General features: G+C 44.5%; 1 protein-coding gene across 6 annotated transcripts in view; it reads right to left on the minus strand.

The window, feature by feature from the left end:
- Window positions 1–12768, minus strand: part of SYT16 (synaptotagmin 16) — a 114280-nt gene continuing 101512 nt past the window's right edge. For all 6 annotated transcript variants that reach the window (XM_036384307.2, XM_036384309.2, XM_036384304.2 and 3 more), the window contains 2 exons: window positions 10259–10374; window positions 1–8535 (listed from right to left, as the gene is read on the minus strand). In XM_036384307.2, the coding sequence (XP_036240200.1) occupies window positions 8338–8535; window positions 10259–10374 (314 nt within the window). In that variant the 3' untranslated portion in view covers window positions 1–8337. The remainder of the gene's footprint in view (window positions 8536–10258; window positions 10375–12768) is intronic.

Below are 12768 nucleotides of genomic sequence, written 5' to 3' on the forward strand. Positions count from 1 at the left end.
TGGGTTTGCATGTCTACATGAGCCATCTGCTTCTCTTTTATTGATAAACCTGTAACAGCAGCATTCTCCATGACAAAATAAGGCTGTTTCTAAGGTGTGGACAGCTGTGTGTGCAGGGCTAGTTTCAGCCCAGAATTCTGCAGAAGCTGGGTTCAATGCTGATTTTTTTTTTCCAGTCAGATATCATCCAGACATTAGTATTCCTAACACAGCATATAATTAGCAAGAGGCAATATATTGTATGATCATGCACGTTAGCACTTAAGTAAAATAAAAAATGTTTCATTGTCAAATTCATGAAAAGCTAAGAAATAAACCCATACCAGTTTTCCAGCTGAATATCTAAACATCTTTTCCTTGTACTTTTCATCTCTTTCAATCACATACCCAGCAAGTGAAACAATGCTCACACCATCCCAGTGGCCCCTCACCAGTCAATGCCAACCATTCAGCAATAGATTCAAGGTACAATTTTGAGTGCAAATCTTTGAGCTTTACAAAAATGAAAAGGACATATAAATTTGTTTCTTATAACTTTCACAGTAGGTAAAGTTCTCCCTTTATAGCTTTATTTACCAGAAAAATAATTCATCAATAAATGCAAGCTCTAGAAGCCTTGCCTTTGCACCAACAGAAGTTAAGGATGTGGCATTCATATTAATTTGTCTGTATTGTTATTTTTTCAAGTAAACAATTTATAGATAAATTTTGTGCTTGTCCAGAGTCGTTGTGGATGTGCTCAAGGCCAGGTTGGATGGGGCTCTGAGGAACCTGGTCTAGTGGGATATTACACATGACAGGGGGTTGGAATGAAATGATCTTTAAGGTCCCTCCCAACCCAAACCATTCAGTGCTTCTGAGATCTCAGGCTGGGAAAGGGGAGCTGAGATCTCCATGGTGCTCCCTCAGCCACGGGGCTGAATCACTCCAAACACCAGCCAGCTCTCTGTGCTGAGGAGATGGCAGCAGAGAAAGGAGAAATAGGAAATATTCTACTAAAGACCGGGTGGGGGGTGCAGTGGGAGGCTCACAACTCTGTCCTGTGGCAGCAAACCACAGGAGGGACATCTGTGCACCCACAAAGCTCCTGAGGGGAGCAACTCCCACCTCTTGGAAAACAAGGAGGAAACAGGACAAGGACACACCTCAGTGTCCAGCTGTGCCCACAACAGAGACAACAAAACCCTGCCAGAGATGGTATATTGTTCCAATATAGAAAGAAGTCAATACACACTAAAAATAACTTATTACATACTGTGTATTTAAATCAACAGTCAAATATACATTGAGATGTGCTTCATGCAAACGCCCCGTGGCACTCTGCCATAAAAACCATTTTTTATATATACACACACACATATAAATGTCACACAGTATTTAAATGCTAAGTCTACCAAATGATTACTTCATTTACTCTTCTTGACAAACAAAATTCTCTGCTGGGAAAAGTCAATGAAGTTACAGCTGGGAACAAAGCCCAGCAAGACACAAACCACAGCAATGCCAGCAGAGGAATACAGCAGAGATGTGATACCAGTTTAATTGGAAAACTTGTGCTTGAGGTGCCACAAAGTGACAAGGGATTGGAGGACAGGTTTTATCCTGAGCACCATGAACAAAAAATATTGCTACCAGGCACTGACCTGCCTTGGACCAGAGCTCTGCAGACATTAATGAGAGGGTGGGAGATGCAGTGATGGAGACAGCATGAAGGAAAAACACCTGGAAAGTGCTAACAAGACATAACAGGGATGAGGAAAGCTGGCAAAATTATATTATTTTTTTTCCTGGTTGTTAATGAAGAGAGAAATTTGCAATGTTACCCTAAGAGAAATGAAGAGAGAGGAAGTATTTGGCATGATGAAGTGCCTTCCCTGAAGGTCACAGCTAATTAATGGTTGTGGGGCTCAGGAAGAATCCTGCTTTTGTGTGAACCCTGAATCCTTGTTCCTCACCCATGGCCAATATCAGCTTTTTGTCTCTTGTTTCTCAGTAAGATCAGCCCATACTGGGAATGACTCTACAGGGGACAAACACCTCCAGAGTATTTGGTGTCTATTTGATGTCCCCCTCCAGAGCCAGAGGAAATAGAAAAGCAAGGAGGAAACATCCTTAGCTCCTCACACCTGCAGCTGCCAAAGCAGCTGTGATTTCTGTTACAGCAAAAAAAAATTACTTTCCAATTTCCTTGAGAGATGAGCAAGTAACAGTTCTGAATGGAGTTTCACAGCTCCTGTCTGGCTTTTGTGTTTCTTCCTCAACTATTTCCAACCCCAGCTGCCCAATACTGACTGTGACCCAGTGGCCATACAGGTTTTTGGTGTGTGAGTTCAGACTCTCACAGCCTTCCTGCATCACTACCTGCAGTTTCCTCCTGCTCCACCAGTGATACCTCAGAGGATTCAGGAGTTTATTGTTTTCCCGTGATAGGCAATACCCTAATCCTATGCAGGTTCCCAAATTAAGACCAAAAAAAGTCCCACCACTGGAATTTTGTCTGCCTTCTGCAAGAATTAGGTTTTCCCTGCTCTAGGTGTAAAGACCTGTCTAGTGGCAGAGCTCTGCTAAGGTTGTTCAGCTTTGCAGAGAGATCTCAAAATTCATCCACCCAGGACAAACTCAGGGGGAGCAAAAGAGGGAGAACAATCTCACCTTCAGCCTTCTGTTCTGGAGGAGCAGCACAGGGAGAGCCCAGCCCAGAGCACTCCTCTTATCCCTTCATTTGTATAGAGGGTTTGTGTGGAGAACAGAGGGATTGTAATGCCAAAAGAGATGAATGGCATCTACCAAGTTTTTTATTGAGGCTACAATATTGACCTATATCTGCTTTACAAAGGTGAAAAAACATGGATAGCTGTGTGGGTTGAGCAGGAGCATCTTCCTGCTGCCAGCTGGCAAACAGCTTGGGGATTACAGCATGAGGATTAATAGCCTTTGTCATTTGTAAGTGCAGATGCTAACCTTACTCATATGACAGACTGATCTTCTTTGGATTCTGTGCCTGTTTGCTGTTCCAGAAAGATGACCTTGGGCTGCTGTGAGAGACAAAATATTTACACATTCATTTCTTAGGGCCCACAGCGTAGGCTGCAGGAAGACACAAGCTCACTCTGCACTGAATAAAAAAATCTGTGTGCCTTCAGCAGAGCTGGAGCTCAAGAGTCAGGCAGAGAAACTGGGTTTCAGCTCAAGCTGGATGCCACTGCAGCCTGGCTGTGCTGCTTTCTGGAGTAAGGAGTGAGCAAATTCCCAGCTCTAAGCAGCACAAGCTCACCAAGAGCCTTCCCCTCCTGCCTCTCTCCCCCACCACCACCTTCCCACCACTGCCTGGGGTTTTCATTTCTTGCATGACAGCTTGTTAAATCCTCACCAGATCCCAAATAAACACCCAGACCAGCTCTGTGGAATTATCTTGGATGCCTTTCCAAGCTTTAGGATCTGTCATCTTCTGGCTGCTTGTATCACAGAGGCAGATGAGCTCAGAGCCAGCACTGCTTCCTGGGAGATGAGAATGTATTTGTTGGGGTATCACATGCTGGAGGGAAAAACCTGCTTCATTCAAAGTGTGAGCTTCTCTACAAACCCTGGCTGCTTTGTTTCTTCCCCTCAAACCATAGCTGCAAACATCACACTTAGCACATTTTAAATGGAAAGAGGATGCTCCTGCATACTAATTCCTGCAGGCTCCGTTGTCCTTTTGCAGAGCACAATGCCCATGAGAAAAGGAAGAAAGCAAATACAAACCAGGATCTTTCTTCTGCCATTAACTTGGTCCACACGGAGGTGAACAGGTGTCACTCTGTAAATATTTAAGTGTCACAGCCCAACCAACAAACTTCAAACTCTACAAGTGGACAAGAGAGCAGGAAGGCAAGGTCTTGATCAGGAACATCACAATTTTGGGATGAGATAATATGATGGAGAGGCCATATTCTTTGCTCAGCTTTTCAGTCTAGTTTTCATGCTGAAGGGCAGAAGGCATGAGAGATGAGAGAGAAAAAGGCAGAGAGATGAAGTGCTATGATCACACAGATTAAAAATAATGATAAATATGGGAGTGGAAAGCAAGCACTGCAGGCACACCAGCTCCAAGGTCACTGCCAGCTCCAGCTGAAGGGGAAAATGAAATGCCACCAGAGGAAAAGCCTGCTCCTCTGCCAAGCTGCCACCTTCAGCTTTATGCTGGGAAAATGATCAATAGCAGCTGGCAGCCTTTGGATCTGTGCATCCAGGAACTTCTAAGGCCATCCATGACTGAAGATCAGTCGGCTGTGTAAAGCACCAAATAACTCCTCGGGATCTGCAGCTGCTAAAAATACACCCCAGCATTGTCCACCTACCCGGGAGCTGCACAGCCCTCACTGCCCCTGGAGGGAAAGGAGACAAGGCAGAGCAACAGGAACAGGCAGGCCACAGCAGGGTCCAGCTAATTAAAGACACTGGCAAAAAGGAAACCCAGACAAATCAAAGGTTGTGGAAGATCATCCAGATAAAGCCTTTGCAAATAGGTACTTCACAAAGTGAGCAGCGATTGCTGCAGCTCAGTGGGCTAAAAAAGGAGCTCATTTCTGTGGGCATCAGCTGAAGATCACCGTTATTATGGGGAGTAGAAGCACGGTGAGATCACTCTGTTCTGTTGTCAATAAACATTAAAAAAGAAAAAAGAAAATAGCAGCAGAGAGCTTGGCAGGAGCTCTCTGGCCTGGACTGGGGCATGGTGGCTGGGGAGAGAACAAGGAAAGAACAGGCTGCAATCAGCTGAACAATGCTGTTCAAGATACAGAGATGGATCCAGGGCACTTGCCCATAATACTCTGGGCCAATGCAGTTAATCCCTTTCCATATTTTCAGGCCTCTTTTTTTTTTTTTTTTTTTTAGAAAATTCAAATAAACTATAAAGTGGTGTCAAAAAGGAACAAATTATCTTAGAAAACATGAGGGCATTAGGAAACATCCATAATCTAGACCTGTAAATTCCCAAGCATTCCCAGGACCAAGTTATCCATTCCTCTCCTGCTCCCTGAAATCCTCATGGCCTTCTCAGAGCTCTTCTCCCCACCTGGAACCCCACAGGAACAGAGAGCATCAGCACCCACATGGAGAAGGCCAGGGGAGCACAGGGTCTACAACCTATCTGCAAGTCAAGTGACAGTCAGGATTCCCAAGGAATGGAAAACCTCCTGGAAATTCAGTCTTGTCAGTCACTTCCAAAGGAAACAGGGGGTTAAAGCAGTGACTAAAAGGGCAGTGGTGTTTACATAAGAAAGACCATGAGCACAAGCCCAGCCTGTATCAATATTAGCAATGACTAATTCAATCTGTCAATGGGAAGAATTTACAGGAGCTTTGGAATATGCCAGAGCTGCTGCAAAGCCTCCATTTCACACACAGTCAATAATAGAAGGAAAAATAAAACACAAAAGCAATAAAAATCCCAAAATATAGCTAGCAAACATGAGCACCCCCAGCACCTTGTTCATCCCAAGATTCCTAAATTTCCCCATTGCTTTAGCATGAACATAAAGAACCCCACAAAAGCACTTCTTGGGATGTGGATGTGCCAAGAGTTTTGCTAGTAGCTCTAAAAACCCAATGGTCTCCCTGCCACAGCCCTTGCCCCCTCCCTCCAACATTTTTGACAAAATAGAAGGGTAAAATGTGGCAGCAAGGATGGAGCAACCTGCTTCCCTTGGACAGCCAAGTTTTAACACCTGCTTAGGAATTGACTTACTCTAAGTAAGCCATTTTCACTTGCTTTTCTCTGACTCCAAAAACTCTACAATGAAATTATATATTAAAATTCAATTCCCTTAATGCCATATCTTCAGAAAAGATCTGTGAAAACAGCATGGAAGTCCAAACCCATTGTACTTCATTGTTTTTTTAAATTATCTTTTTCATTAGGGTTTTTTTTTTAATCATGCCGTTATAAATCTGGGTTATCTCCAGTTCACTGCTGAAATGTATTATGAACTTACACTTTTTCCTTAGCTAATCATGAAGCATAGGCAAGGCTTTGCAGGTTCAAGAAGTTCTGAAGAAAATCTCAGTAAGTTTATTACACCCACACATTCCAGGTAATAAAAATTAATTATAAACACTTGCATATACATTTTATGCAGTTCAGGACAAAAAAGATGGAGAGATTGGAAAACAACTAGAATCAGCCTTTTGAATTGGGCTGTTTCCTCTACTTTTTTATTTTTCCCCAGCAGAAAAGTGTATGATAAATGAAATTTTATTCTGCTGGTTACCACTCAGATGTTCACTTTTCTTGCATTGATAATACAGTAGCTTTAACAGTGCAGTCAAGAACACATTTGCTGGATGAGCTGCATTTGGGTTAAACCCTGTCTGATGTTTCAAAGCCCCAGTAGTGCAAAGCAGATGTGCCAGCTTATCTAGACAGTGGAGGAAAACCCTCCTGCATAGGATACCCACCAGTCTCCCTGGAAAAATGATGCTCAGACAGGTGATAAGAAGATACAAGAGTGTGGTCTGTAGAGTAACTTGTATCACCTGTAGCAGAAGTGCTTCTCTGTGCAGATTATTCTGTCTGCCTCCCTGGCCAGACAGAGCCTCTGTGACACCAAGTGATAACCTGTGAGTGCCCTCAGGGCCTGTCTAGCCTGGATGTGACAAAAACCAGCACCAAGGACCAATTTTGGTCAAACAGCCAGTGCCAAAATTTGCATTAGTTAGATTTGCACAGCACCATTGAAGCAAAGGAAGTGGCTGTGGTGCAGGAGGAGGCAGAATTTGGTGCCAGGTCTCTGTAAATGGCAAAAACAAACCATGAAGTGACTCAGTACAGACAAACCTCTTCAGCAAAATATTTCCTGTGTCTTGCTGTCATCAGCAGGAATGGAGAAAAGACAGTCCTCTCCTAGAGAGTGTGGGGAATGGGAGATTGGGCAGCTGATAGCATTTGGAGATCTCAGCAGCTCACTGCCTACATTCCACTGAGGAGGAACATTCTCCTTTGTGTCACACTCAGCACTGCAACAACAACCACTTAGCCAAGCAGCAGACTGAGACACATCCTCCATCCATCATCCCCAGGACTTCAGCTCCCAGAGACAGGAAAAGAGATTAAAATGGAAAAGGACAGCGCAGTCTGAAAAGTAACCACGTGACAGTGTCATCACCTCATCCAGCAAGGCTGCTCCTTGCTTTGCTCTCAGTTGGAGGCAGGAAGCACAACTCTTTTCTCCTGTGCTAGTTCAGCAGAGCCAGCAGCCCCTCTGGAGCCTGTTCCTGGCCTGCAAGAGAGCTCCTTCCCCAGCTTAGGTGACATGGTCTGGCATCCTCTACTGCTCAGCATGCCAAAACCAGACCCTTTCCATATCCCAAGGAGATATTACAGGAGATTTGAAGAAGAGCCCTCAACAAACTGAGTAGTGCTTTGCTGAATCACAGAAAAACCCCAGGTCTGAAGCCCTCTCCTGCAATGCTCACAGGAATGCTTTTCTGAATGAACTTCACTTCTAAAAATCACATTAACACATGGGCAAAACAATGCAGAAAGGAGTGATTCAGGCACAAAGGTGGCTGTGCAGTTTGTTCTGGTCTTTTTTTTTTGGTATTTGTGATGACAGAAGCCATAACTTCAAGTAAACATCTAAACATGCATTGTATAATGCAATATAAAACTGATGCTTGTTATCTCTTGTGCAAACCTATGTCAATGCAGGCTAACAGGTGCACAGGGTGCCTAATTAAAAATACCAGTGGTATTTAGTCCTTATATCAATTGTTAGTACAGGAGAACAGTAGGAATGTCTAGGCACTTAAAAGTTGACAGAGAATTCAAGAGTGCTTTCTCATGCTGCCTGAAAAATATATCATCCAGTCTACAGTGGTATCAAATGCTTTTTTCTAGGACTTAGAAACACGATAATAAAAGGGAGAGGATGTGATCTGCATGCAGGTTAGCTTTTCTGCAAGCTATCTGCGTGGCAAGAATATTTGCAAACATCATTAATACAAATAAGGGAAAAGGGGGAAGTGAGAGTTTACCCCAGAAGAAAACAGCATCACATCAGAATCAGTCTGTGGTGATTAAGCCTATAGAAAAATGAGCAAGACAATGTCCAAGGAAAGGATTTTCCAAGTATTCCTGCTGCTTCTTACTAGGGTTATGTGGATGTAGAAAATGCAGGGCAAGCTGGTAAGGCAAGAACTAAACTTGCTTCCCAGGCCTTGCTATCTTTGATACCCACAGCTGCTGCCACTGGGGGGGCAGATTAAAGCTGTGTGCCCTGCCAGGGCTGGATTCTGCTGGCAGAGATCAAGGAGAGACAGCCCTTTGTGCCAGCACCTGCAGGCTGGTGCCCACTAGGACTCCAGCAGCGTGTGCCACCTGCAGACCTGTGTCCCCTGTGCCTCCCTCATCTCCTGCCAGTGGCTCTGCTCCTCCTCCCCGCTGCTGCTGTGGCCCAGGGAGATCCAGCCCAGCATCTCCTTGCGCTTCAGGCCGCGCCTGCTGTAGATGGAGATCAGCAGGGTGACCTCAGAGAGCTGGAAGAGGGCGACCTGTGGTGGGGAAGATGAAACAGGAAAGCCTTATAAATATGATTGGCTGGCAAAAGACTTTGAGAATATGGAAACTGTAGGTGAGATTGGAATGAAAGCAAGCTTTGAGATACCTCAGTTACTGAACAACTGGAAAACAATGGTGTGGCCAGCTGAAGGTAATCCCCTTTTGATGAAACAATACCCTCTGCCTGCAGACAGGCCCAAGGGTCAGAGCAGACACTACTAGCTTGGCAGAAGGGGTCCAAAGAGTCATTTTTAAGGTTTAAAATGTAACACAGAATGGTAATGTAATGGTTGTTATAGGCTGTTGGAAATGCTATAGGATTTGTATATTGTACTGTCACGGACATATTTTATGAGAAATCCTTTTGCTGGGATTTTTCTCCTGAGAAGCTGAGAGGCTTCAGAAATGAAATGTAAACAATAATTATCTGCTGCTGTGGAGTGCAACAGGTGCATCTTTGATTGGTCTCATGTGGTTGTTTTTAAGTAATGGTCAATCACAGTCCAGCTGTCTTAGACTCTCTGGTCAGTTACAAGATTTTATTATCATTCCATCTCTTTCCTTTCTAGCCTTCTGATGAAATCCTTTCTTCTATTCTTTTAGTATAGTTTTGATATATCATTTTCTTTTAATATAATATATATCATAAAATAATAAATCAGCCTTCTGAAACATGGAGTGAGTCAAGATTCTCATCTCTTCCCTCATCCTGGGACCCCTGCAAACACCACCACATTGTACTACATTGGTTAGTGAAAATTAGAACATTCAACATAGAAGAAGAATTGTTGCATTGTAGCAGGTGCCTTGCTCTCTGATCCTCTCTTTTACTTTCTCATCCCCTTTACCACACTCTTGCCTTCTCTCTCTTTACCACTGTTCCAGTTTGCAAGACAAGATGTGTTCTATTACCATCTGTATGGCAGTTGTCTTTTGTCAGTGGACAGTTTTCCTTATCTCTCTCTATGTGCTCACAATCACTCAGCCCTCTAGGGGGACATCTGCTGATAACAGCTATTGAATGTCACTGCATGGCTGATAAGAACTACAGCATCCCATTGGGAGATGTGAGCCCAGGGGGAGGGGCCAAGCATTCCTGCCTGGATATAATCTGGAGATCCTGGAATAACTGCACAGCTTCTCCACTGGATTTCCCAGAGGAACAGCAGCTGCCTCTTCTTCCACTGGATCTTTAGAGGATGACTACACCATTTTCTACAGGACCCCCTGCTCCATCAGAACCACCCCTGACACTGCAGGAGGGCTGAGCCACATTTCCAATGCCACTGCTACCAACACCCTGACCCACAGGGTGTCAGGTTGAGTTCTGACTCTGTCAGTGTTGTTCCAGTGTACTGCATTGTTTATTTTATCCTTTTATTTTCTTCCCTGTTAAAGAACTGTTATTTCCTGCTCCCATATTTCTTACCTGAGAGCCCCTTAATTTAAAATTTATAGCAATTTGGAGGGGTGGGGAGGGTTTACATTCTCCATTTCAGGGGAGGCTCCTGCCTTCCTTAGCAGACTCCTGTCTTTCCAAACCAAGACAAACACTCTCTTTCCCTCTCTCGGGCCTGCTCCAAGCTGTGGCTGGCAGCTCCCAGCAGTGCCCCTGCACCCAGGTCCTTTGCAATAAACCACAATTTCCATGACCTGGCTTCAGAGATCTCTCATCTCTGTCTGTCCTGACCATCCTACCCCCCAGCTCCTACAGACCTGGAAGATGAAAGTCTCCTTGTAGACAGGGTTGGGCTGTGCCCGGCGGAGGGAGGTCTTGCAGCGGGACATCTCCTGACCCACAGAGTTGCGCAGGCAGAGCTTCCCATAGGTGTCTAAGACAAAAAAATAAGGGAAATTACATGTTTGGGGCAGGTGAGAGGCTAAATGAATGACCCAAGCAGTCAAAAAACACCCCCAAAACCCATCCAAGCAGAGGTGCTTAGTCTGCAGTGAACAGCAGATGAGGGCTGGATGGCGCTCATGGTAAAATCCATGGGATGAGAAGGAGAAGATGAAAGCACCTCTGGGATTTTCTCATATTCAGCTGGGGAGAAAAGAAAACTGATGCATCTTTCAGCCCCACTCTGTTGCAGTATATATCACAGTTGAGACTGCCATGATACACAGAGCCTCACCGTACAATTCCAGAAGGCTTCAAGCATTCCCCCCAAACAGAATAACACCATACTACATCAGAAGGCTTAAGGAGCCTGCCCATACAGAGTAATATCCTATCACTTCAGAAGGCTGCAAGGGTCTACTCTTTCTCGTTCTTCAGCCCAACCTTTTATCCCCCTCATGTTGATGCATTGCCCTTGTGTGCCCTCTGTTCCCTTGGGTGGTTGCTCAGCACACCTGGGCACTCCATGGCTCATTGCTGTCACTGCTGCTCACCTACTGCTCACAGCTGTGCCCACTGGGGATGAGGCTGGGCCACAGACCCATTCCCAATCACCACAAACTTTGTACCTACATCACTCTCTTGGAAAGAATGGGATATCAGGTACCTAGTCCTAGCAAACCTGTGTAACCAAAGCTGTGAGCATCTCTATGGATTCTCCACTTCAAATAGTGTCTCCACCTTCCCTTCCTCTCCCTCACAATCAAGCTTCATTGGGGCTGCCTTACCCAGGCTTCCTTCAGCTGCCCTTGCCTCTCCACCACTATTTATTTTTTGGGATACTAAAAAATAAGGGTCTTGAAAAAGAGGGAAAAACACCCTGCAGAAACAGTGAAATTATTTGATCTCCCATAATAGTTTTCCAAAATCTCATATTACTTTTTTGGTGGACCCAAGTTGAATTTTATTTACAATTTAAGTGTATACAAGTAGTAAAACATGCTTAGCAAATACAAGGAAAGGATGGTCAATTTAGTGCTCCTGTAAATCTGCTCTTTAAATTCCTGCTGCCTCCTGTATTAATCAGTTCTCCTCTATTACATGGTTGCTAACACTGTGGTGTCAGAGCTCCCAGAGCTCCACAGACCCAGCTCAGTGAAAGTTTTCACCTTGCTCTGCACATGACAGTGACAGATTCCCTGGCTAGACAAGTCCTCTGCTAACCTCTTCATAATCTGTGCCTGGGTCCCTGCAAGTGAGTATTATTTCAGAGTGTGCTGAAGATAGGAAATAAATAACAAGCCTCCATCTCTTGTCTGCAGCATTTCTACCCTCTCCTGTTCCCGTTTGATGTGCTATTTTACGCACTTATCTACTGAGCAACACAAGGTGTGAAATTGCACTTCAGGTGTGAAAACACTTCCACGTCTCCAAAGCAGGGCTTCCCGCTCCTCTCAAACTGTTCCCCTGAAAAAGCTGTCAGGAGGCTGACAATCAAGGAGCAAATTGTGAGCCTGCACAGCTGTACAGCTATCGAGTTACTGTGGGGAAAGTTCAGCCCAGTCATTAGCTGGGGGTGCCAGCTTGGCTCCCAGCAGAACGCTGGGGATGGAGAGGATCTTGCCAGCAAAGACCAACTTGTCACACAGAAAGGGAAAGCTCTGATTCAATTTCCTGATTGTGTCTGGGAAGGAAAAAAAACCCACTTTACTGAAAGGTGTAATTTCCACTAATTTCCACTGTAATATTCAGTGTTGAGGGACTGAAATCTGTAACAACTTCAGGCTCATCAGGAACACAAAGCCCGAGAGAGGACCCTCTGTTCCAGCTTGACTCAATGTGAAAGCAGACACAACTCCTACAGTGTTTGTAGGGATGTCACTGTACTTGGCACTGACAAACCACAATGTGCACTGAAGCATTCCTCATGTGTAAGTCCTGGCTGCTGGTCTAGACTGCAGGCAGCTCCCTGAAAGAAAGATAAGTAGGGGTTTTTTGGATTTTTTAAATGTATTCATTGGGGTTTTTTTGTTTTTTCTGAGAAGGGGATTTCAAAATTTTGGAAGAACTCCACCAGACTGATTTTTAAATACAAACAAGCATGTAATTAGTACAATTCTCTGTTTGAACTTCAAAATTTTTCTTTCTTTTCACTACCATCCCAGCATTACCTTCCTATGCTATTTTAGGGAAAGGTGTCCCACACATGCCTGCATCTCTTTTTCTAAGAAGACAGGGAAAGCACTGAGGTCTAGATTTTACTTTCAGTAAACCTTGCTGTCATACTTCCTTCTGACTTTCACCAGTTCTGGCAGCTCAGGTGGGATTCATCACACCTAACTGCAGGCACATCCATCTGAACAGTGCCCAAAGGAGTCAACCAATT

The sequence above is a fragment of the Molothrus ater genome, chromosome 6 (assembly GCF_012460135.2).
Source record: "Molothrus ater isolate BHLD 08-10-18 breed brown headed cowbird chromosome 6, BPBGC_Mater_1.1, whole genome shotgun sequence".
Classification (NCBI taxonomy): domain Eukaryota; kingdom Metazoa; phylum Chordata; class Aves; order Passeriformes; family Icteridae; genus Molothrus; species Molothrus ater.